The sequence below is a fragment of the Dermacentor variabilis genome, chromosome 2 (genome assembly GCF_050947875.1).
Source record: "Dermacentor variabilis isolate Ectoservices chromosome 2, ASM5094787v1, whole genome shotgun sequence".
Lineage (NCBI taxonomy): Eukaryota > Metazoa > Arthropoda > Arachnida > Ixodida > Ixodidae > Dermacentor > Dermacentor variabilis.
The window spans coordinates 112,579,929-112,605,483 of record NC_134569.1 but is presented as its reverse complement, the minus strand read 5'-3'; the positions used below and the strand labels follow the sequence as shown (position 1 = coordinate 112,605,483).

The 25,555-nt window shown below is 40.9% G+C and overlaps 1 protein-coding gene across 9 annotated transcripts in view; it reads right to left on the bottom strand.

Annotated features, from left to right (window-relative positions):
* Nucleotides 1-25,555, bottom strand: part of LOC142572571 (uncharacterized) — an 89,274-nt gene that overhangs the window by 59,682 nt on the left and 4,037 nt on the right. For 7 of the 9 annotated variants that reach the window (XM_075681777.1, XM_075681780.1, XM_075681781.1 and 4 more), the window contains exons 2-12: nucleotides 23,936-23,978; nucleotides 20,603-20,670; nucleotides 19,351-19,449; nucleotides 17,994-18,072; nucleotides 13,226-13,497; nucleotides 10,806-10,871; nucleotides 9,282-9,318; nucleotides 7,760-7,837; nucleotides 4,315-4,343; nucleotides 3,083-3,141; nucleotides 2,170-2,261 (exon numbers count right to left, since the gene is read on the bottom strand). In XM_075681777.1, the coding sequence (XP_075537892.1) occupies nucleotides 2,170-2,261; nucleotides 3,083-3,141; nucleotides 4,315-4,343; nucleotides 7,760-7,837; nucleotides 9,282-9,318; nucleotides 10,806-10,871; nucleotides 13,226-13,497; nucleotides 17,994-18,072; nucleotides 19,351-19,449; nucleotides 20,603-20,670; nucleotides 23,936-23,978 (922 nt within the window). The remainder of the gene's footprint in view (nucleotides 1-2,169; nucleotides 2,262-3,082; nucleotides 3,142-4,314; nucleotides 4,344-7,759; nucleotides 7,838-9,281; nucleotides 9,319-10,805; nucleotides 10,872-13,225; nucleotides 13,498-17,993; nucleotides 18,073-19,350; nucleotides 19,450-20,602; nucleotides 20,671-23,935; nucleotides 23,979-25,555) is intronic. The other 2 variants (XR_012826107.1, XR_012826106.1) reach the window with 1 other exon arrangement.

Here is a 25,555-nt window from a genome sequence, read left to right as displayed (position 1 = left end):
CCTTGTACTCCACGGGCTCCATTATCTCACATTCCTCAGTATTCACAGCATTAAAAAAAGAAAAGCTATTAGGAAAAAGCTGAGTTTTTATCTGGCCTAACAAGATGCATGCCTAGCACTGTGTGAAATTTCTTTTATGCATGCCTAAGTGAAGTAGATCAAGGAAAACCTTTATTGAACAACCCTCGTAATGCATGAAAAATTTCCTGCAATGATGCTGATTGTTGGACTTGATACCACAACATAGAAGACATTTCAGTATGTACTAAGATGAGTGCACGGAAGACACACCGTAGCATTTCTGTATCTTTCTCTGTCATTGTCTTATATGCTGCCAAGGCTTTAGGAAATATTTCAATTCAGCAATCATTACACACCTAAACTAGGTAAATTGAAAGTGACCACGCAAAGTAAGCTGTCTCAATCTAGCAGAGTGATGCCTAAATCTGGCAGACTAGGCTGCCCAGGAAACAAGCTTTTGTTAAGGAGGAAAAAAAGATGTAGTCAGCTATTGCAGTAATTCCTGAAAATAAAATTTCTATATTGCAAGAAATGCGGCTGTGACCCATATTCAATTACTGCAACTCACCAGAGCTTTAAATTAGGGGCGCAAGTGGCTTGCATGTATGGCAGCGCATACGTGCTGTACCCAAGAAGTCTTGTTACTCCGGCCATAAACAAGAACTTCAGGAAAGTGACTGAGACGGGGCTAGCCAAGGCATACTTTCACAAAATAACAACAGATGTTGAACCTGGTTGTGCCATCACACTCTCCAATCTCACGGCAGCATTTCGTAATACATGTCATCCTCCTCCAGAAAGTGAAGGCAATGAAATGCAGATCACAATGCAGTCGGTCACGATGCACTTTTGCAGCAAGCATGCTGTAACAGACACCAAATTTTCTAGCCTTTTCGATTGCTTCGACTCGCCTTTAACCACAACCTACACACCAATACATTGTTTGCTTCGCGTCAACAGAGATGTTTGGCATGTAAATTACCTGCCTTTCATGAAAATGTATTAGTTTCATTTGTTATTTCATGGTTAGTTTTATATTTTAAGAAATGCAAACACAACCGTGACTACATGTTGATAGCACTGCAAGCTCATCAATTTGCATATGGAATTGCAAACCCATAACGCTGTTCTGCTTAGGTACATAACTGCAGACATATCCAAGAGCGAGGGGACTCCAATGCCCCTACACTTGAGTACCATAATCTAAAGCTCTTTATTGTCTGACAACGATGATCCCAGTGTTTGCTATCACAAGAAATTAGCAGGCACTTTTCCATTTAAGGCATTCAGTCCTTCAACAGCTGCAAGGACACACAGAGATAGAACATTTCCCCGAGAAAGTGTGCATATTTTATCCTGGCGTAAGCTACTCCAAGAGCAGTGTTCTCTTCATGTCTCTGTGCGATCTGTGTACATTGTATACCAAATACGATGTATACCGAGGTAAAAAATCACAGGGTCCCTTAAGATCTCTCTGAAGAGCTGAACAGTGAAAGCCTGCTCTTCCTCCTCTTTGCCTCTTCTTTCTTTTCTTCCTTTTAGTCATTACTGCTCATTATTAAGCATGTTTAGTCATTTGTAATCAATTGTGGTCATTACAAGCCGTCGTAAGAAATGTTGGCCATATCACAGTCATTAGTAGTCAATACAAGTCATTTCAGTCATTATTAGTCATTACTGTTTATTACTAAGCATTTTTAATCATTTCTAATCAACTGTAGTGGCTACAAGTTGTTGTTAGGCACACTGGTCATTTTGTAGTCATTACAAGTCATTAGTAGTTATTTTAGTCATTACTAATCATTACTCGACATTTCTAGTCATTTCTAATCAATTGTGGTCATTACAAACTTGCTAGACATATGGCCATTTTGGAGTCATTAGTAGTCACTACAAGTCATTCTTAACCTCTACCGATATCTATTATAACATTATCAGTCACTAACTGTCACTATCAATCATTTCTCATTCTTTAATCGGTCTTCATATGGCGTGATGACGCTTTGGTGGGCACTCCGACGGTCAGGTATGCTGACACAAACTTTACAATGAGCCTAGAAAGGCTTTCACCTTGAAAAAATGTTGAGTAGAAATGTTAAGGTGAGATGTGAGGACAGATGTGAGCCTCACTTAGAGAAAAACAATAACTTGCCTCTGCACTTGCAGTCGTTCCACAGTCTTTTTTATGGCATCCAGATGCATGTTTGCCACTGCTATACTGAGGTGCTGTTCTTCGCAGTCTTCATGTAGAAAGAACATAGCTTACTTCACAAATTCAATACTTGACAGTGTGTAAACGAAAATGATACAAAAAATAGGCAACATAGACAAGTGCAAGTTCTGATTCTCAAGATTTTTTTTTTTTTTTTTTTTGCTATCACATGCAGGTATCCAACGATATGGCAACATAGCAAGGATTGTGGACAGGATGACATGGCTGGTGGCACTGCAAACTTAAAATCCCAAAGAAAGTGATGCTTAGGAGGGGTCATGGCTGTATTGGAAAAAGTCTGGCGGAAGTCAAGTTTCTTTTTTTTTTTTCTGGAGTACCTCTGGAAACAATGGTCAAAGCAGCCTGTCCACAATCATTTTTATGTTGTCCTAGCAACCACGCATCATGTGGCAACATTGTGTTGCCATTGATACGTCTGCAGTTGTGCAGCACACAAAGTCAACAGAGTGTCAGATCTACATGTAATGGTGGGAATGCGCAGCACACATTCACTTTGATGCCACATGCCTTGTGATGCTGGCAAGTCGGAAGCACCAATTAGGTTGAAATTCTTTAAAAAAGAAAAGAAAAAAACTGATGTTTTGACTGTTCCCACAGAACATCTGTCACGGAATGTGTCGCCACAAAGTAGATCATACTGTCTGCTTTTTTACATATTTCTTTAAAGCAGAAGTCACAGTTACTTCTTTGACTATGAAATGTTTGTGAGAGAATGACGCTGGGCACATGCAGAACACATGCTGTTACTTGCGTGCATGCCACTAGTGTGTCACTTCCCCAATAGCTGGGTTCTCTGAAGAGAAAATTTGAAGTGTAAGACAGTCTTACCTTTACTGTCGAATCCTTCAAGAAACTGTCTGCTGATTGTGTTGCACTTTTCAAGTCCTCTACGAAAAAAGAAGGATGCGATTACAACTCAAATAACCATTACGCAGTGATGACATGTCCAATAGATGCTACTGCAATACAGTGCAATGCAGTTTATTTATTGGCATCAATGCCTTCGTATCCACCAACATAGCAAAACCTGTAGCATGGTGCTCAATACATTTGTTAAGATGCAAGTGTGAGGCAGCGAATGCGAAATGCACAAAGATGCAAAAGTATATGCTGAAGAACAACAGATTGCCGCTTGTGGCAACAACGTGAGAGCAAGAGGCACGGAAAGGTGGATCAGCATTATAATGATTACAACATGGATTGCAAGACATTAGTGAAATTACCAGTTATGTGGAGAGAGAGACAAAATTATAAATGAAAGGCAGGGAGGTTAACCAAAACTAAGCCCAGTTGGCTACTCTATACTAGGGAAAAGGCAAAGGGAAGGAAAAATTAAGAGAATAAGAGAAAGTCCACTGTGGATATTACCGACGTGGTAACAGTTGTGTGGGAATCTACATGGTCTGGAGTAATATTCCTAAAAGGAAAAATTCTGGTTGCAAAAGGGGCAAAAAATAATAAATAAATAAAGAATAAGAGAAAAAAAAAAAAGCTCTTAGAGGTCACCCAGAAAGGACGATTTACAGCATGCTGAAGATAAATTTCTGATCTGAGGACTGAAGCTGGTGTACAGCCTTTCTAGGAAGGTTAAACCAGCTGAGCTAGCCAGGAAGCAAGCAAAATGGCACGGCAAGGTTGCATTGAAAAACAATCCTAGCGCTGGAATTCGCTTTTCCTGAATTATCCAATGCCTTGCGAATTTTTTGCAAAACTCATTTGGTTAATAAACGATCCAGCCCTACAAGTTGTTACCACTAGCCTCCCGCCTTGTTAGTTCAGTTTGGTAGAGCAACTGCTGTGAAATAACACCAGCACACGGTTTGATTCCTAGATCAGAATATTCACATATGTGAAGCTTGCATTACTAAGGAATGTGCATGGTTTCATTCACAACTTTATGCCTTCATACTGCTTTCACATGGACGCCAACTTTCCCATCCGTGTTAGTGAAGTTTTCCAAAGATGCAAAAATAACTACAGCAGGAGAGGCCAGGGGAAATGTCCAACAGAGCAGGAGACATTTAAAAACACTTGGAAAGCAAAATATGAAATTCACTCACCCAACCAGATCAATTGTAATGAGCCCATTCTGTAAAAGTGATTTCGTGCACTTGATTGAAACTGCAACACCACTACAACCTACACTGGCACACGAGCTAAAGGCACATTCCTGTTTCATCATCCAAACATGGGATTCCATTTCTAGCAACTTACTACGCTAGCTGGCTTGCTCGATCCTAGCACCACCAAAGGCTTTACGGCTATGAAACCCCAATTAGCTTACAGCCATAGAAATCATAACCTTAAAAGGCATTCATATAATAAACTTCATATAATAAAATTCATATAATGTAATTTGTCTGTGTACGACATTAATATGTTAGGCTGTTACTAGGCCATGAAAAGTGATGCTTCCTATCCATTGCCTCCATTGCAGGCATGCAACATGCAACAATATCGTAGCATAAGAATGGTTTGCAATAGTGGTGTTTCAGGCTGTTAATTGCAATGATTTTTTTTTTCTTCTGCCAGCACAAGAACCAAATCAGCTGGAATGTATTACCATAGTTCTTTCATACGGTATTACAATGGTATTACAATGATGTTGCAGTTGCCTGAAAGCAATGACATTCAATTCAATGACTACCAGCAATGTTAGTCATTAATTACAACTGCTGTCAAATTTCTGCTTTGTACATCCCACAAGGATGTGTACCTAATGAGCTTTGCTCTGATATGTAGGTGCACATCACCTCATTACTTGCATGACCTAACTAGCTTGATACATTAAGAGCCTTTGGGTATTATATTCATCGCTCCTAAATTTGGCCAGTCATAATCAAAAGCTGCTTTATTAGTTTTCAGTGTCACAAACAAACTATAACAGGCTTTTCCATGTTTTTTCATCAATCAATCAATCAATCAATCAATCAATAATGTATTTATTTATTATTTTTTTCATGAAACAAAAAGGTTCGCCAGTTTACTTTTTCGTCGATTTCTGACTTCATTTTTTCTGGAAATTGTTCTGCTTTGCACTTAAAGCATTTTGCTGTGTCCCAGCCAAACATTAAATATGAGCATACATTGTCAAAGTAACCTAAGTACAGAGCCACAGCAACCTTTATCAGTGGTGAGTGTACAGAATAGTTTGTTTTGCATGTATAGTCGAGTGCAAAAGTCTAGAGACCGCGGAATCAGCAAAAAAAATTAAATTTCTTCTAGCACAGCTGTGCAAAGTGAAATTGTATTAATGCATTATGCTGGTCAAACATGCACACATAGGCAGTGCCACTCGATTTCAGCCTTTATGATTAGGCTGCGAAGAAAAAAATTTTTTTACCGGCACCTCTCGTCTTTAAACTTTTGCACTCGACTATGCAAATCTCTATACGTTCCAGCACAGTCATTCAGAAGAAGGTGTTGTAAATGGCACCTTACAATAACTGATAACAACCACCATAAGTAACTACTTATAATACTTCTGTGCTCCAAGAAAGTTGCACAAAATATGGAATAAACAAGGACATGAATACACACAGGAACTCTTTTATGAAACACGTTGCAGTGCAAAAGTGCACTAGTTGTGCAACATGTTTGGCTGGCCCTGAGCATGCTTTTCAGCCTGAAGAGAGTGAAACTGTCATCATGGCCAGGAGCGATGTTCCAGTGAACAATGCGTCCAGTTCATTATTCTGCTTGCACACTCACAAAATTAGGAATGGGGAGGGGGGGGAAGAAAGGAAGAGTGACCAGATTTGCACTTTGAAATGAAGATTCAGTACGATGCACGGACACAACATTAAGACAGAAACCAAGAGCACCTACAGCACTGATGATTGGTGCAGAGAGATCAGCAACCAGCAGTGCTGCTACTGTTGCTGCTGCACTATGCCAAGCCTGATTATGCACGATGTGCCTGATGGGGTCTAACATGACATGCCTTACTCATCCTCAGTCTACACTCAAGAGCAACACTTAAAATGTGATCTTCCCTAGCTTCTTTACTGAAAATAAAGAGCAAGCGCAGTACAACCTCCAGCACGCCACACCACATTGTACGAGACAGTCATAAAAAAAAGGCAATGAGGTAAAAGAATGTAAGTAATACGGACAACTGTCTGCTACACTTGTCAAGTAAAAATTTCAGTTATCTGGCCACCAGGCGGCCCTGGTAACTTTGTTTCAGGCAAAGTCCCCAAGTCGCAGCCCAATACATTGTTTTTAGTGAAAAGACACCAAGTGATGACTGCAATAATGAGTTGCCGAGAATTTGTCTTTTTTATGCTTTAGCTATCCCTTTATGTCTGTCCAGATATATTTTAAACTATAGCTTTACAATACCTCCTTCGGTGGCAAGTCAACAATTCGAATGTCGGAATGTGAAAAGAGAAAACAACCCCCAATTTTCTAAAACAGTGTCAGATCTTAAGACTGTGCTTCGCCTAGAAAAGCAGCTTTGATGCAACCAAATGTTTTAATAATGAGTTCTCTGGTTTAGAAGTAGTGACTAAATGGAGGTGCATGCACCCCCTTTGGAATAAACAGGAAGTTGGGCACTGAACTTAGCTGAAGCCCGTTGAGAAATTTTACCAGGGCAATTTACTAGCTAGTATTTACATCACTAAATATAAAAGTTGCTAGGACTCCAAAAAGGCAAGGTTGTTATTAAGGTGGCTAAAAACTTGCTAAATTTATCGACTTTCTCACTAAGTTTCCAGCACTGCCACCAAGCGCTTAACAAGTGCATAAAGCAAGTATCCGTACTTATTCAATGACCATTCCAGTAGTACTATTGAATAAACCATTCTGGACAGTATACAATAGTTCTGAGCAGTGCTACTTCGCAGCTGTGAAAACTTTGCAACCATTCCTGCTCACAAGACCTGTGGAGGACGCAAGGAACTGACCCACAGTTTGGTGATGAATTAAGTAGGTGGCCATAAAGTTTTTATCACATAATGCCCTTAATCACCAGGCATTCTGCATTAGCACTCAGATACTGCTGCTGTAAGAACCAACTTACAACGTCAAGTTGAACTTCTAGGAATGTGGAGCATCACCATAACACTCTAATAACACTTCCATGTGACATCCCACTTTGTGAACACAATGCAATAAAGCAGAAACATAATACAGAACACTGAACGAGCGAAAGAGTGGAGGAGAGGTGAAACTGCTGCCCGTGCAGCATGCAGATGACTACCTCTGGCAATGGCTGCGCACAGCTACTGCACTTTAGCTTGATGGATCTTCAAGGAAAACTTCCATCAGCTTTACTGGAGAGATGCCATCAAGCACTAGGAACCTATTTTTGTCTCTTTCCCCAGGCCCAGAGAAGCAGGCTTGAGAGGAGTTCCACAGACTGACCTCTCTGCCATTTCTCAACAAATTTGTTCTCTCTCATCTGCTTGAGCATCTGGTATGGCCAATTACCATGTAGGCCACCGGCTCTCTCCCTACAAAAACCTCAAAGCCAACAGCAATGTATGGTGCAACACTTACCAGGAGCGCACAGTAGTCTTCAATTTGCTCCACTCTTGTAGAAATAAGTCCGTTCCGATCACGTAGTTCCTTATGGATCTTGAAAGGCAGTAAAAGGAAAACATTACATGTGTCCATTAAAGAGCTTTAAAACAACACAGACACCATTTATTTATCTACCGCTCCACAGGTACGTAGCAATATTTTTGCCAAGTACTCCCGTCAATTACTTCATGTTACGAAATCAACAGCCAAAAACTCGCGAGAAATTTTTAAACAATAATGACCATTCCGCTGGCAAATGTGCGATACTTTACAAAAACAGAAAGATGTGAAATATTCAGTGTGTTTAGCAGAGCAGCCAGACAGATGCCAAGTATGAAGGAATCTTTGCACACCTTGACTAAGCATCTGTCAAACAGACAGCTCTGCTAAAAATTGCTATCAAAGCACCTGCTCCCTTCTCGGAAGAAAAAAAAAAAAAAAGTCAGTAGCACACTTTAGACATTCCTCTGGCTCTGAACTACTTTACTAAGACAGCAAAAGGCTCTCACAGCAAACACCGCCATCTTCTGATTAATTTTGCAATGTGCACAACTTCGCACTTGTCGGTTACAGCACTACTGCCGTCTGTAGCCTCTAAAATATGACATGCGCACATGCCACCCTCCTCAGAGTCTGTGTAATGCATAATATCCGACACAACTAGCCAAGCTCGAATTTTTATTGTAGCCAAGTGGTCAGTGCATATAGCTCCCAATTGCAAGTTGCTCCAGCAGCATATACTCTTTCTTTTTCCAGCAATGACACTGCATAAATGAAGGCATGGCATTTCTGGTTTCTTCCCTTTCTATGCAGTGAACAGCTGTATTGTCTTCTATGTGACATTTCCTCCCTTAGCGCTTTTTTTTTTTAAGTTATTATACTAGATTAGCTGCCTTACTAGATAGTGCTGATTTTAGTTATGAGCTTCTGTGATTCGTATTTCTCTAATGATTTTGCATTACATATTTGTTGTTCTTTGCTATCAGCCTTCTTTTGTTACTTTTTTTTGGTGTGATATATAGCCATGTGGATATTTTTCCCACATGTTCCTTCTTGCCAAGTAGTATTTAGAAATAGATTAATTTGTTGTTAGCCCACTCCCCTCTGCAATGCTTAGGTGATTGAATACAAACAAACACAGTGTGCGTGTGCGCACGCGTGCATGCGTGCGTGTGTGTGTGAACGAGAAAAAGGGGAAATGAGGGGCCCAATTTCTCTTAGTCACTGTCACATGAAGTCAACAGATAAAGGAGGTTTGTAAGCGAAGATTTGCTTTGCTTCTTCATATGGTGAAGGCGGAGATAAAGAAGTAGAGATGGCTTGAAGATAATGACAACAGTAATATGAAGACGGTATAAAAAAGGAGTGATGGTCACAGCAAACCCAGTTTCAAGCTTCTAACCACTGTTGTAGTAAAGACAAGATCTCAGAAAATCGTTTGTTAGCTATGGATTGCAGTGGTCTGCTGCTGTGCTTGTAAACACTGAAGGCAACGCACCATAGTCAGCCTTTCAAAGGACTCATCAGGCACGTACCTGGAAGAAAGAAAAGGAAAACAATAATGCTCCCAGCAGCTCACTTGCAGGCATTCACAACTCATGTGCCCTCTCATATTGTTTATAGAGGATATATACTATAAAGATATTGTGCAAAGTTTAAGAAACGTCAAGAAAGAAAGAAAATGTGAAGGACAACGCAAAGGCTGAGAACAAGCAATAGTACATTCTTTGTCGCTTGATGCTAAGTGGAACATATAGCCAAATGCCTTTACAAAGAACGACTCTACAACACATGGACTAGTATAACAAAGGATCCCGTAAGTCCCGGCGGAAAAATTTCCTGCCAGCTTTTTCTTTTTTCTTTTGATGCATGTATGTGTATTATATATGTGCTGCAAGGCCCATGTTATGTATGAATATAAGCAGTGTTTTGTGAAATCTGTTATCACATAGCGATTATAGGTGGTTGTGACACTGTAGCGGAGGCCGGTTTGCAGCAGGAAATGCCAGCGTACCGACTGTAAGCCTGAACACGTCTACATTAGGTGGTACACATGTTCCTCCATCACTGGGGCCGAGCTGTATGGACATGTAGCACACAGTGCTAAATGCAACCAGTTCCACACGGAGATTATAGCCGCTGTAATGGCCACCCCGGTCCGAAGCCTCCTAAACACAACTTCCTCCACCCTAGTAAGGTGAAGGGCGAGGGAGCAGACATAAGCGGTGGCATAAGAGCACATGTTCTGCCTGAGAAAATTTTTACGGGCTCGGAGTGAGTTAAGAGGTTCAGGTGGGAGGGGAATAGAGAGACGACCTGCATTAGGAAGGCAGTGTGCCTGCTGGTCAGCCACAATGCTGTGAGGGTTCACAGAACGGCCTTGAATGCAGTGTACCCTGACGCAAGTAGTTGTTTTACTGTTCATAGTGTGTATCATCTCGCAGATTTCCATCGCCTTGTAAGCTTTGTCGAGTTCTTGAATAGCTTCTAAAGAATCAGTAAAGATATCTAGTTGTCTGATTGTAGGCAGCTTACATGTGACATCTAGTGCAGCATCATAGATGGCTTGAAGTTCCATTACTAGAGCGCTGGCTTCCGTAGATAGTCAGCGCTGATGAAACAATGCGTACTAGTACTAAGGAATGATGTCCTCCTGCCATCTGCTAAGATAGCAGCATCCAAATACACTTCGCAGGTGTTAGTGCATGATACGTAGATGATATTGTGTTCGTCAATGATACCAGTTATATCACTGCATCAAAACTTGGTTGGCTTATTAGTTGCAATGCTGGTGAATTCCCAGGGAGGCATTGGATAGGGCTGACTGTCAACAAGTCACCATGAAACAATGAACGACGTGCATTGCAACAATGATGCTGTAAAACTTGCTTACAAGTCTGCGCTCGTGTACGGAATCTTCGTACCTCTTTATCTGTCACGTCGAAGCTATATGAACGATGCCAAGCATCCACCCCAGGTTAAAAACAGCACAAAAAGTAATATAAATGCAATGGTAACTTACTTCTCCACCTCAGCTCTCAAAGATCGCAGTGACATATTTAAGTCTGACAGCAATTCTTTCAAGTGCCTGCCAGAAACAATAAGACGGGGAAACAAAATTAAGGATCAAGTGAGCATGCATACAAGTAAAATAAAAATATACTTCAATGAAATTCAGAGAACTTCAATAAGTTGTTTGCTCAAGTTAGTTCAAGTTATAGGTAACAAAACTTGCTATCGGTGACACGGATGTCACAATAACAGTGTCTACTCATGTAAGGCCTCCCCCCCCCCCCCCACTCTTTCATGTAATACCCACACGCAAATTTGAAAAAAGGTGTTTCACTAAATGTCGCGCATGCACAGGTTGGGGCAAATAGTATGGGATCTGTGAGCATGTGCCCGACTGCATTCTTGCGCCCTCCGACAAACCAAGCGCCTGGTTCCGAGACATGGCATTGCGCATGCGCATTCTTTAATGCCTGTGCTCCTGGCATATTTGCCCACTTCTTGCCAGCTTGCTGTCAGAATCTATAAACATGTTTTATGTACCCTTCCAGTTATGATGTCTGATAAGGTTGTAAGTATTCTTAAACAAATAAATAAAAATAAATACAAACTATGTTTCAAGCCAATGAGCTCTGAAGGTGCATTCACTTCGAACAAAATTTGAAAAAGGCACTAGTTTTGAGAGAAGTGCCATCAAAATTAAGGCAAGGATTCACTGTTGATCCATTTTCATTTTTAACGAAAACGCCTTTTCATGCATTGAAGCACAAACTAACACTAATATATTGTGCCGCAGATTTTTAGCAGACTGATCTCCAAACTGGAGTCCTCACAATGTTTTATATGGATATATTTTGCATATCCAATGGCTATAATTTATAGATTGCAACATGTGCCATAAAGTAATTAATTACAAACCTAATTTAATAATATATGATTAATTAGTGAATTAAGCATTTAAGCTTCTCAAGAAAATAATGTCTGCTTCTTTAGGTAATCAAGCTCCAGGAGTATAAATGTGCTATATATTTAACACAAGCAATTTTTAAACATTTGGTTCAGTTTTAAAGAAAACATGCACCTGGTATTATTAGATGGGTATTTTGTATTGAATACTCAAGGGGCAATAACATGGTTATTAAACTATTATCAGTTTATCATTGTAATTTAGAGCAAAGGTGCCAAAACAATTACACACAAACTAACTGGGCTTTCAGCGCACATTTTAACCAAATATTTCAATTTGAATACACTGCCTCTGAGGCCCTCCCACCAGCAGTAATCGGCATTTTGGCATGGCTGATCTGCATGAGCACTACTCTGTTGTCTGCTCTGAAACGTTCAGAAACCACATATGTGCCTCGCCAGGGTCTTAAGGCCAGACCACATGTGTGGTTGCTGAGGCACGTAAGCTCACGCCTAACACCTTGTATTTGCCGCGCCTCACGAGAAATTACAGTTTGCATCTACAAGAGACGCACCAATCCAGTGCATGCCTGCTTGGATCACTCATACCCATTTTGAAAGACATCGTTTCGTACTTTGTTACTGACAGTGCTTCAAAACGCTGAAATATTGCTAAATACAACTGTTTTATTTCTAGAGTCATTATATCAGCTCAAAATGTAAGAAAAAGCGCATTCTCTCGCATGACATAAACCTGCCTCACCAAGTGCTAACGGTATCTGCATAGCCAGGTGCGCAGAAACGCAAAGCAGCCAAGCACCGATATATGTCTGGAATAGATACCTGTGCTTGCACCACATGTGGATGCATACAATCTGTCCCACACAATCTGCGCATGTGTAGGCACGCCGGCAAGCATACATGTGGGTTGGCCTTTATAGCTCGGCACACTCTGGCACCCAATAGCACAGCAAAGGTGTCACAATCACATTGTGCCCAGAATTCTTCCACTTGCAAAATAAAAACAACGCAAACAAACAAACAAAAACTATTTTGGGCCTGCAGAAACTATGTCAGGCTCACTGTTGATACATGCATTCGAATACGAAACTACGGGTATACCATGCACATTGACCATGCAGAACTAATGGCCAAACACACTTCATTTCATCATGCATCTGTGTTGCCACACAGCTGCATGGTTCAACAGTGATATAAAAGAATTCAAATACAAATTTTCCACCACACCAAATGGGCTCAAACTTTGCCGGCTTGCTGTGGGATATGTACGGTTTAATGTGCAATGCATATTCAAGCTCAAAAATTTGGTGTCATGGCCCCTTTACTATGTACTAAATCTTGCTTATTCCCACTCCTGCTTGGTCCATGCAAAATTTGCCTTCTATTCGATTACATGGCATTTCAGCATGCTAACCAGATGCTACGCAGCATGCTAAGGAGAGCCAGACTAGACGAACAAACATAAAAGGCTTGGAAGAAGTCGCAAAGTAACAAATGCTGACCAACCTTTCCTCATCCGCATAGTTTGCTTCAATTGCATTGTGTTGCTTTTGCAAATTGATAAAAGTGGACTTATTTTTCTGTGTAACAAACTTGATAACATTTAGATTCACAGCTTCATGACTAAAGTGATTGGCCAGGTCTATTTTATCCTTTAGCCTGTCTTGAAGCACAAAGGTGGACAGCCCAGTCAGGAACATTGAGCACTGTGGTGTTCCTGGGCGCAGAAGGAGAGCTGCGCTGAATCCTTGAAGGAAGCGGGCAGCAGTGTGGTTTTCCTGTAAGCAGCAGTCAAAACAGCATCGATAAGTACCCCGCATTCTTCTGAAAATATTTTGCTGAAGCAAAAGTTTGGAAGTTTATTTACTGCTTCCATGGCAGCTTTCAAGGTAATGCCAAACAAGCCCTGTTTCCTTGTCGCAATCTAAGTTTGTTTGCAAGGTTTTACATTTGGTGCGTTGCTTTGTTTTTTGAAGTCATTTCTGTGTACCTTGATGTCCTCTATAAATTCACAAGACGGATAGGCGCAATAATTCTACTCCAATCCTTGAAGCACAGCAGGACCTCCCTAAATGAAGCTGAAGGAAGGGTGGCACTTACTTTACTATGTTATATAACATCACTATAGCAGTTGTCTGCCCTCATGGCCGACATTAGCCGCAAGGAAAGGAAGGAGGTTGAGTGCAGTTGGTAACCACCAGGTAAGCCAATGGAAAAACACACTGTCAATAGCTGAAGGATTGCAAAAGATTGTTTTCTTTTTTGTCTTCATCAGTGAGCTGATTGCTCTTTCTAATGCTGCTGTCAACACTAATTTGTCTTTACCGTCATTGTGAGAGCAAAAGTAATGGCACAACTAGTCCAACATATAGTGAGTGTGCCAGTTGAATACTGCAAGCCTCTGATTTCATACAACAGCTGTCGCTGTAAGTGAGTGGATGCTTCTAAGCAAACAAAGAAAGCCGTAGTTCTAAAGCATTGATAGCGTTAGCAAGGTACTAGACAAGTACACGAAATAAAGTTCGTAGTATTACGAGTCATATAAAGTGCAGTAAACATTCAACTAATTAAGTTCAATTCAACTAACTAATTAATTAACTAATTAATTTCATCTTGTTGCCACGCATGGGCTACAAGAGGAAACACACTTGCTCCCCCTTGCACGCATGATTACATTACCTCCAACACTGGGCATACAAGAAGACAGTGCACATCAGGCCACCATCCTTCCCAGCTCACCCTCGCATGCTTTTCCTCACACTCACAGCATACGGTGTGCAGGGCATGATGGCATGTTATCACACTTGGACTTCACACGAAACATCACTGCTACAACGATGGCAAAAATTTGCCTGGAGTGTCCATATAGTTGATAAAAGGAGGTCTTTTTACAGTGGCATCCAGCAACGAGCATTGCATACGAAATGAAAGGCTTTCAGTGTTCTACTGGAACTTTTATGATACACTGATAAGCATAGCAATCGCTAAAAACATGAGCCGACGTCATATTTTGAAATAATCCATTTCATTTTCTATTCTTGTTCGTTGTGCTGAGTGCCTGACCCTGGCAGTGACAGCTGCCCTGGCTTCTTCTGAACTGATGACAAAGAAAGAAATATATATGAAAAATGCAATGGATCATTATGAAATACAATCCCAGGACGTGGAAGACCCCTTACAATGCACGTACAGCTATTTGTTTCAGCTGCAGTCGGATAGCGCAGCATATTCCGAAGCACTTTTTCTCCTCATACTGCAAGCCATGCGTTTCAATGTTTGCTCTATATTCTGGTGTAATAGCACACAACCTTCGCCCATGACACACCCAACTAAACACAAGTGCAGGAGAGTGCAGGAGTCAGCAGTACTGGTAGACTGCAATGCGAAGCAGCCGCGGAAGAGCGCATGCATGGCCACTGACTCAGCAGCTTGGACGGTTTTCGGTGTTACCAGATAGCCAACAGCTCAAGGGAGCTTTGAACAACCGTATGAGACAAGTCGCAAGCACTGTCGCACACCCTCAGATTTATACTCAAGATGATCAGCAGACCTTCATTCTGAACTAAAAAAAGATTGGTTATGTCTATTTTAAAGAAAATACTTGCTTCATTAAAATGAGATTTTAAATGCATGGCTTTCTATGTGAGTTACAAACGGTATTATGATTACTTCATTATATAAATTAGCTCATTAAAACCCATTTCATTATAACAAGGTTTGACTGTGTGGCTGGTCTTACAGGGTTTGTCTGAAAAGTAGCAGGACTGAACTTTTTTTTGTTAATTTATCCACAATTTTGACACATAAACTTAATAGTTTTCAAAATATGCCCCTTCTGCATCAACACAGCGTTTCCAGCAACTTTGCAATCACTGAAGGCTCCCTGGAATGCAGAAACTGGAATGTTCTTCAGCTCCCTTTGCCTCTTGAATGGCCTGGACCAAGCAATGGTGCTGTCTTTTCATGACCCTTCTCAGTCAGGTGAAGAGGAAAAAGTCTGAAGGAGCGAAATCTGGGCTGCAGAGTGGCTGGGGAAGCAGTGTGATGCCATGTTTGGTCAGGAAGTCCATGACAGCAAAGGTGGTGTGGCTCGGCACACTGTCTCGATGGAGCCTCCATGATCCAGCGATTTCTGGACGGACACGGCGAGCGACTCGTTTTCTCAGTCTTTCAAGTATTGCCACATAGAATGTGGCATTCACAGTCTGATCAGGTGGTACAAACTCTCTGTGAACCACTCCTTTTCCGTCAAGAAAGATGATCAACCAACATCAATTTCATTTTCAATTTGCTCATGCAAGCTTTTTTTGGGTGAGGTGAGGCGGAGGTGTGCAATTCAGAGCATAGGCACTTTGTCGCGAGGTCATCCTTAAAAAGCCCCAACCCGTTTCCGGTGACAACACTGTCGAGAAAATTTGGATGGTCACAAACACAATCAAGAAGTTCTTGACAAATCACAAGACGTCTTTGTTTTTGTTCATCGGTTGACACCTTTGGCACCAATTGCACAAACTTTTCTCAATCCGAAGTTTTCGGTCACAATTTCGTGCACAGCAGTTATTGGTCAGTTTAACTGTTCTGATATCATCTGCACGCTTAATCTACAGTCAGAGTTAAATGATTGCGCACTTTCAATAAGTTTTCATCACTTTCTGCCGTTGAAGGGCATCCTGACCGTTGCCCATCTTCAACTTGCTCTCTTCCTTCCCAAAACTATTTGTGCCACTCAAAAACACTTGATCGACCCATGGCATCACTCCCATAAGCAGTCTTGATCATATCATGGGTCTCCCTCGCAGTTTTACCCAGTGTGATGCAAAACTTCACTGCATAACGCTGTTTTAACAAACAATTCACTGCGCAGATGACAAGGCACATTGAAAAGGGTTCACCTTAAACTCGATCTACACTCCATGAAGGCTTGCAGATGACTGGCGACTGGTGCGCTCGTAGCTAAGACCCCCCTAAGACTGGTGCGCTTGTAGCTTTCCCCTCACAGCCACAGAAAGTTGTCCGCGAGTATAGGACCACGAGTTCAGACACTTCTTTTTCTAGTAGTACTTGCAGGGTCTCTACCATGATATTCAGAACTTACGCAACTTAAGAATGTCAGCTCAGCATATTTGACCTTCTTTCTCATTTTATGAGCAAGGAGATCACTTTGGGTGCTGTTTTATCAGAAGGATATGCAAGGGAAAATGGCAACATTAGTTGCAGGCCTTAAAAATGCCTGTTCGCTATGTCTAGTACACTTTGTCACTGAAATATTGTACAGTCGTTTCATTCTTACCACCATAGCTAGCTAATTTTTCCTGACAAAATTGTATTCATGAGGTGGAGATATCGCAGAGGAACAAATTCAACTTAAATATAAACTTCACTAAACCCATACCAGTGACCAAGGTTGGTATAATGTAAAACTATTCCAATCTGTTCTTATTCCAAATCAGCCATCAGACCTGCGTGATAGGTGAAAATGGCTCGGACTTTAGCCATATGGGTGTGGCGCCTGCCCATACGGGCTGAACCCGAACCATTGTGACCGATCAGGAAGGCTTATGGCCAATTTGGAATAAAAACAGATTGGAATAGTTTTAGGTTATAGGGCCCCAGAGTTGCAAATCAGGCTCGTTGGTACATCATATTAGATTAGTATTTGTGTAGCTTAAAGACAACATGGGCACAAGAGTAAAATATAATTACACTGACGTGTTCATGTCATCTTCTTGAGTCAGTAATTTTTTTGCACTGCATTAGTCATCCCCTGCTGCAGAAGTAAAGACTGCAAAAATAACCCATTCTTTCTATGCCCAATCCTCTTATAATTCCCAGCACGCAAGCAAATGAACGCTATCTGCTCAATGACTAATTTCCTGCATTATAACTACTGCATTACAGTAACTTTGTCAAAACAGATGGGCAAACCAACTTCTCGCACAATCACAGCAAGGCTTGATGTTTATGAACAATAATTGCCTGAAAATGGCCTTTTATTGTGAGCTGTCAGTTTATCCAACTGTCCAAGTATATCCAAATGACTTGGCAACTAAAAATGTACAGCAACGGTGGTAAATACCTATACAGTAACCCACTCCTCTGAGGTACTGCTTGTGGTGATATCCAATAAATAAAGGCACCATAAATTCGGTTCATCTGCAAATCATATTACTGACAATAGGGGAGGGTGAGTATAGAGCCAGTGTTATTGTTATGTTGTGTCTGGTCACAGCTGAGATGAGTGTTTCAAGCACTCAATGATGGACATCCTACTTACTTGCAGCGTTGAGATCCAGGTAACAATCACTGCACGAAATTCTTTGTCAGGCTCCCCAGGCTTGACTGGCCAGACATTCCTGCATGAGCCCACACATAAACGTGCTGTATTTATTCAAATCTTAGCATATCATACATTACAAAATATTTGAGACAAAAGCTTTAGATTTAAGGGTGTGATTCAAGGTTTTGTATTATGGGGGCTTGAGGCTTCTACATGTTGTAAGCGTTAATCATGTGCACTTTAACAATATGATAAAGGACTACAGCCCCATCACTATACAAATTGGCTGACTGACAAGGTCCATCTGCTAAACCTGAGAATCGCAACGACACGCCATTAAGGCCTCATTCACACTAACGACTCGCAGAGGTCGCGTGGCTAAGTTGGTCACAAAGTGGCCGATCACAAGTGGTTGCTTTGATCGAAAAGCAACTATTTCAGGTCAGGTCAGTAACACACTGCTGTCACAGAACTGAACCCATCAGTGGCATAGGAGCAGGACATCAGTATACAATGGTGTTTAATTTACATGACGATGGCAGTGCAAACAGACACAGATGTCACCAATTGTGAGACTTCAGCACGGTGATGTGCAGGTTGTGCTTACCAGTAAAAACGACGGTCACCGTGACTCGCTCCTTGGTCAGCATTCGCAATTGGTTGTGTGACCTCTGCCGATCACTGGTGTGAATGCATCTTAAGGATAGGTGGCAAAATGGACAAGTCATTCTAGCTTTGACTCATCTTGTGACATGATTTTGAATTGTAGCTTGAAGTGACACAGATGGAGACTAGAATCAAACAGGACGAGCGCTATCTTGTGACTCACCTTGTGACCTTTCCTAAAGTGGTGCATTTCGTAAGCAATGGACAGAACTGAAGTCAATTGTGTGGCAAACAAAGTGATGACCAATCAAGTGTTGCTGGTGTGGGTGACGATGATGAGTGATGTGACAAAAAAAGTGAATGTTTTGAAATCGTTTAAAACATTTGAATCTAACAAGTCCAAGATGTACAAAGCAGTAAGGTATGAAAACACAACATTTACCTTTTTTTCAAGCACTACTTGTAACAACAGGTTTTCAAGAAAACATTTAATAAATTTGAGGAGGCATGGCATTCATGCATAAAATAATAAAGCCATCTGTTCACAGAACATTGCATAATATTCTAGTCAGCTCTCATCCAAGGAATTTGGTTATTACTATTATTAAAATTATTACATTACTATTTATTTTCTCATTTCAGCATATGAACATAAGTTCGAACAAATATGGTATCTAAGCTAAGGTGACCCCTTGCTAAGTTAGCTTGCAAATTGCACTACATGATTGAGTAAAGCAAAATATTTTACTTCAACTTTTTTTGCGCTGCCTTCTTGTCATAGGCACAGTAGAGGCCATGAAGCACGTGTCGGACGGTGGTGGAAGCATTCTTGCCTCGGAAGTCTTCCCTGGTTAAGCAAGATAAAAGCAAGAGTCAATTGCACAAAATTTGTGGCCAACTCAAGTGCAATTCAGTATTCTGGAAATGCGAAGTGGCCAGTAACAACCTTCAAAACATACTCGCATCATTTGCACACACAAAATATGTCAATGCTTCGTGCAGTGCAGCTGTGCAGTCATCTAAATTTGGAATCACTCGAGTGTCAAAACTACATCATATGAGCAAGAAAGAAAGGGCGTGACAAAAGGGGCAGCTCACATGCACTTGTTTTTACTTTCTGTGTTTTGCTACCACATACTATACACATAGTTTTAATCGCACTTGTGAATAAATAAGTACATAACCTGAGATTGCTGGCAACCTTGTGGATCTCATGTCCAATGCAGTATATATGAAATAATTCAAGCTTGAATCACTTCAAGTTCTGGTTGATTCAAACAAATCTCAAAAGTCTTGCCTCGTTAGCAGTGTTTTCAGTACACACTGAAACTTCAAGATTCTTGGGAGAAACCTGCGGTAAAACAATGCTACCTCTCTGGCCTAATGTGGATGAAAGCACATTAACAGTGCATAGGATAAGTCAAACATTAAACGTCGTCTTGCATCTCAAAAGTTTTCTTTCGATACCTTGTACACCAATCATAAAATGTTCTACTGACAAAAATTATATAGCACGCGTGGTGACAGCTGGATGACAAACCGGCTTACCCTTCTGTGTGTCTAGTTTTTTTAAAGATTCTAAAAAAAAATGTAGATAAATGACTGTTGCATGTATATCTCCCAGCATATGAAAGCATAAGCTTGTAGAGAATTGTAAGCTATTCAGTGTTGCATTATCCAAGCTCCTGATAATTAACATAGAAAGGTGTATTCCAGAGCGGAATGAAATAGTGTGTACTACGTGGTACACAAATGTACAAACAAATACAACTATCCAATACAAATACAACACTAAAAGACACCAGATAGTTTCAGTCCCAAATGGTATGATTGCACTGTAATGCTCAAACAAGGAAACTTGACAATTCTGATGATGAAAACTATAATGTGTTTCATAAGACAAGAAAGGGGAAAGGCAGGGAGGTTAATCAGACGGGAAGATCCAGTTTGCTACCCTACAATGTGTTTCAGGATATTAAAAGATGTTATGGTGTGCTTACTCTTCAAATCTGGCACCATGTAGGGGATCTATGTGCAGTAGTTCCAGGTTTTTGAACAACAGCTGAGACTGTAACAAAATAATTGTGCAGTGTAAACACTTCTGATAATGGGTTCTATGGCAAGAGAAAGCAACAGTGTATCTTGCAGCAACCACATCACTTGCAGCAAATTATATTATAGTACACAAACATATGAAGCAAACAGAGGCACACAACTGTGGCATGTATCAATCACTCATAACAAAGTAGTCGCTCAGTTTTAGAGATTGGCCAGTTATTTCGTTTAAAATGGCAGACTGCTGAATGCCCCATCTCCATTGCTGAAGCCAAAATTATATTGTTTTCATTTCTTCTTTTTCATTGAATACCTGCCAGTTCCGTATGAAGCCCCATTCCCCCAGTATGTAACAACTTAACCATTTACATCCCCTTTAACACAGTCAGTTCAAAATCAGTATCAAGTGCAGTGTGGCTTCAGGCATCAAGCAGGCTACATTTGACAAAACAGCAATCAGGTGTGGTTGCAGTCACCGAAGCACGCACCAGACAGCCTGATGCTTTTGATGAAGGCCGCACTATGACTGTGTTGCCAAAGTTAAGCACCCATTTGCTGTAAAAGTGGGACATAAGGAAGGAGAAAGTGGGGGCAATGCCCTGCACATCCACAGAAGCAACTGCAGATGGCTGTCTAATCGAGGTGCATCTCATGTTGAGTGCAAAAGACTGCAGAGTGGGATGGGAGGGCCATCGCCAATCTGGCAGCGCAGGAGATAACATGTGTGCTCAGCATTTGGTCAAGGATTGACAGCGTGGCCTGCACTCACCACCCAGTTGGGCTTGCTGGCAAGGACCACACTAATTTGTGATGTCACACGATTACCACTTCTGACTGCAGCAACTTCGGCTGAGGCCAGCTTCTGCCGAAGACATTTTTGGATTTACCATGCATCTTGATCTGATCGTGTGATTCATTATTCATTGCATGCCTGCAAACCTGTGTACATTAGGATTTGTAAAAACTTTGTGAACATTACAGAAGGGACAGTGGTATAGCACGTATTTTTACTATGTTTCTCCTGAGCACACACATTTTGTGGCATACATGTGCACTTTGTTAATGATCATTTGCCTTTATTTGCACCGCATAAGCAGCAGCAAATTTAAAATTAAACAGCACATACCGACAAGCAACACACACAGTGACTTTTTCAGAGACTTTGCTGTTGCCAATTTCACCTGCTTGAGGAACTTGTCGAAATAGGCTTGCTCAAGCAAGTACTCTTTCGTTCATACGGCACCTTAGGCTGACACAACAGGGTGGCACAGGTGCCAATACAATCTTTTTTCTTTTTTTTGCGCACTTGCGCCACCTGATTTTTCAGAACCTTTGAAACATTTTTGTGAATACAATTTAATTTTCGAGAGCTTAACATGACGCTCATAAAATCATAGAACTCTAAATTCGTGAATATTGAAAAAAAATTTGGGAGAGTTGGCAGGTGTGCATTCGTTCCATACTAGAACTCTGACTTCATACTATAATAGCAGTGTCAACAGCTACCTAATGACAACAAAAATATAATATACACATGCTGCCAGTATTCTTTTAAGGCTGCTTAATTTAAAAATCCTACTGCCATGGGTGAAGCATTAAGAAATAATGTAGCTTTTGCAGTCAAAGCCAGTTCAGAAAAAAAAATATGAAGAGAGACTACTGCATAGCCTTGACATAACTTGCACAGAAAATACTGTAAAAGCAAGATTAAAGAGCAACGCTATGTCATTTTAGATTTGTGAAGTGCTCTTTCAGGACTATATTTAAGTTTATCTGGCAGGAAGACATTACTAGTAGTAGAGAAAATGAAGGACCAGTTTCCCCTTTCTTAATTTCATGGCCAAAGCATGGCACCACTAAACAAGCAAGTAAACAAATTTCAAAATATTTTCGCATGTTTTAGGTTGCTATCACACTTAATTCTTTTAGAATGCAGTGGAAACCTTGGTAAAGTGGGGTGAGACTTTGTGCAATCCAAAATATTGATTTTCGCATTGTGCATTCTTTTGATGGCATGTCTTCAGCTTTCAAAAAATATATAACACAACTTTTAAAATATTTATTTACCTAATTAATTTTCAGTGGCTGCGTCAACCGGAAAGTGGGCATGCCCTGCCATCAACTCCCAATTTCGTATGAAGCTTTCATCACATAAAAACAACTTGTCTTTGACATAAGTTTTGCCTTTGCAACTTTCTTTTTCTATGTAGTGCGTCTTACAGTCACTAGGGGGATCTCTTACACTCTTGTGCACTCTTCTTTTGTTTGTTTCTGGCGGTGAGCCCTCTTCGGAGAGTATGTTGCGTCTGTGAAGAATCTATTTGATGCCTTTTTCAATATTCCTACAATGTCGCTGTCCACATAGTTCTAGTTGTGTAGGACACTATTGTCCTTTCATCTGCAAAATATGAAAGTTCTGCAAATAATAATTACATTAAAGAATTGCACATATGTGAAAATGCAGAATAACAAGCACTGAATTGTGACTTCTTTTTAATTTTGTAAATTATAGATAGCGCAACTAAAGCTGATGCCATACAAAGAATTTTAAAAGCACAACCATGTTCATGACTCCTCTGACGGCAATTATTCCGTACCACCTTTCAAAGTCTCACCCCGCCTTAAATTATTAATTAATCTTAAGCACACGCTGCCAGTGCTGGTGCAGGAACAACAAGGTGGCCACCACCTACCTTTTATTTACATGCGTTTGTCTTTCCAAGCCTCCATTCACAATAGAACTGCCTGTTTTGGTATTCCAGAAGCTTAACTAGCTTGACTATAGCTAACTTAGCAACCCTTAATGACTTTATAACCTCGCTTAACTTAATGCCCTTCTTTATTGTTCCTGTAGGCCTCTAATGCTGGCAAATTAGGCAACTAGTGGCAACTTATTTCTAAATACTTTACGACTGGTGAATGACACATCTTTTTTGCAACAAGTATTCTGTATCTGCTTCCATATGCATCATTTTATACAGGATCCTTTGTTCATGTGTGTTCACACAGTGAGTGGTTGGATTTGTTGGGTCATCTGTTCTTCAATTCCAGATAATTCATTTAAAGATATGGTCCTGAGGAGTGTGAATCATGCAAGTCAACTACCTCCTTCGATAACACAAATAGCAGTTTAAGTAATTTGCACTTGTAAACCACAACTCCAGCAGAGCAAAAGAACCCTTGACAGAAAGGAATACTCCCCCTTCCCCCTTCTCCTTCCCCTAAATCGCTAAGAACACAGTTTAAATCATGCATCAAACACAGACACACATCCCTACCTCTCTCCTCTGGGGCTGGCACCTTACGAAAATGGTTGACATGCTGCAACAAAAAAAGGGGGCAGGTATTACCATACTTAACAGAAAATGATGCTTGCTGGCAATTTGACAGCCAGTAAACATTGACAGGTTAGTTTTGTGCAGTTTCTTGTTTTTCTTTTTTTTAATTAATTTTATTTGGCTCATATGATGGTGCGCACTTACAAACATGGTGCCAATCGCCAGCACTATGTCTGGGAGTATTTAGCATGACTTGTAAACGAGTTAAAGATATATTAATGGGGAAGGGGGGAGGAAGGAAAGCACTTTTTACGACACAATGTTAGAACAAGAACACAGTGGAGTGCAGCACTTTATAGAAGTGAATTGCAGTCTTGTGCGTGCAATATTAAAAGGAAATCAGGAAACAACATACAATTAACACTTGTTTATCTGACCTCAATAGAATGTACAAAACTGGTTTCGATTATCTGAAGTTCTAATTTAACTGTGTTTCAAACCTGCATAGATTTACATGTTCATTTACTAGAAATGAACCTCGCTCATGTTTTTTACCACTAACACTGCACAATTTCTACAATTACTAGTGGTAGAGAGCATCACGAACTGCACCCCCTCCCTCCCCCCCCCCATAGCGACTCTTTTTAGGAGTGCTGCTGCTGAGCACAAGAGATAGATGTAGTAACCAACACGAAGTGGTAGCTGAAGATGAAGGGAAAGAAGTGCGGTGGCACAGAATTTATGTTCAAGCAACATCACAAAGGTTCAATAAAAAACGTTCTGCCACGATTGTCAGTTCTCATCTCTGCCTTAACAGTCATAGCTACAGTGGTGGCTCAAGGGTGATCCATTGCACAGTAAAATATGCTTCGACCTGCAGGAACCAGCGGCCAGGGTCAGTGGACCAGAAACGTAGGAAATCGATTCGAGCTGCGAGCCCGGCAGCCGAGGCGGCTGTGGAATTCATGTGACTGGCAGCATGCGTGCTGTTCACCACCCTAGGCTGCCAGCATGTTCGACAGGATCACCACTTTAGCTACAATGGACGAGGCAGAGATGAGAACTGAGAAACGTGGCCCAAAATTTTTTTTTCTGAACCTTTGCGACATTGCTTGGGCACACATTCTGCTCCACTGCACTTCTTTTTATTCATCTTCAGCTGCTGCCTAACAGTGGTTACTACAGAGGGCTCACTTCATAACTTCCACAGCAACATTTCAATGAGGAGTGCAAAACAAGTTGAGCCCCAAGCAAAGGGTACATGTTAAAAAGCTCCAAGCAGTAAAATTTAACCAAGAAATATGACATCTTTCATAATGTAGCTTGCTTTGAGAATTCCAATCTGTTCATTAAGTTTATTTTTTACAATGATACCTGTTATGGACCTTTGCCTAGATTGAAATGATGTGCAATGTTTAAAATAACCAATACCAGTTGCAGGCCAAAAAAAACCAAAAAGGAAATCCAGTGAGCAGTAGGCTTTATTCCCAGATCTGCACGCCAGCAAAGTGCACAGTTGGCTGCTGACTCTGCAATCCTTTCTAGCACTTTTCGTGTTCTTGGGGAACTTTTTTATCGACATATATAGCACTACATGCACCAGCCAAAGGGCTTCTTCCT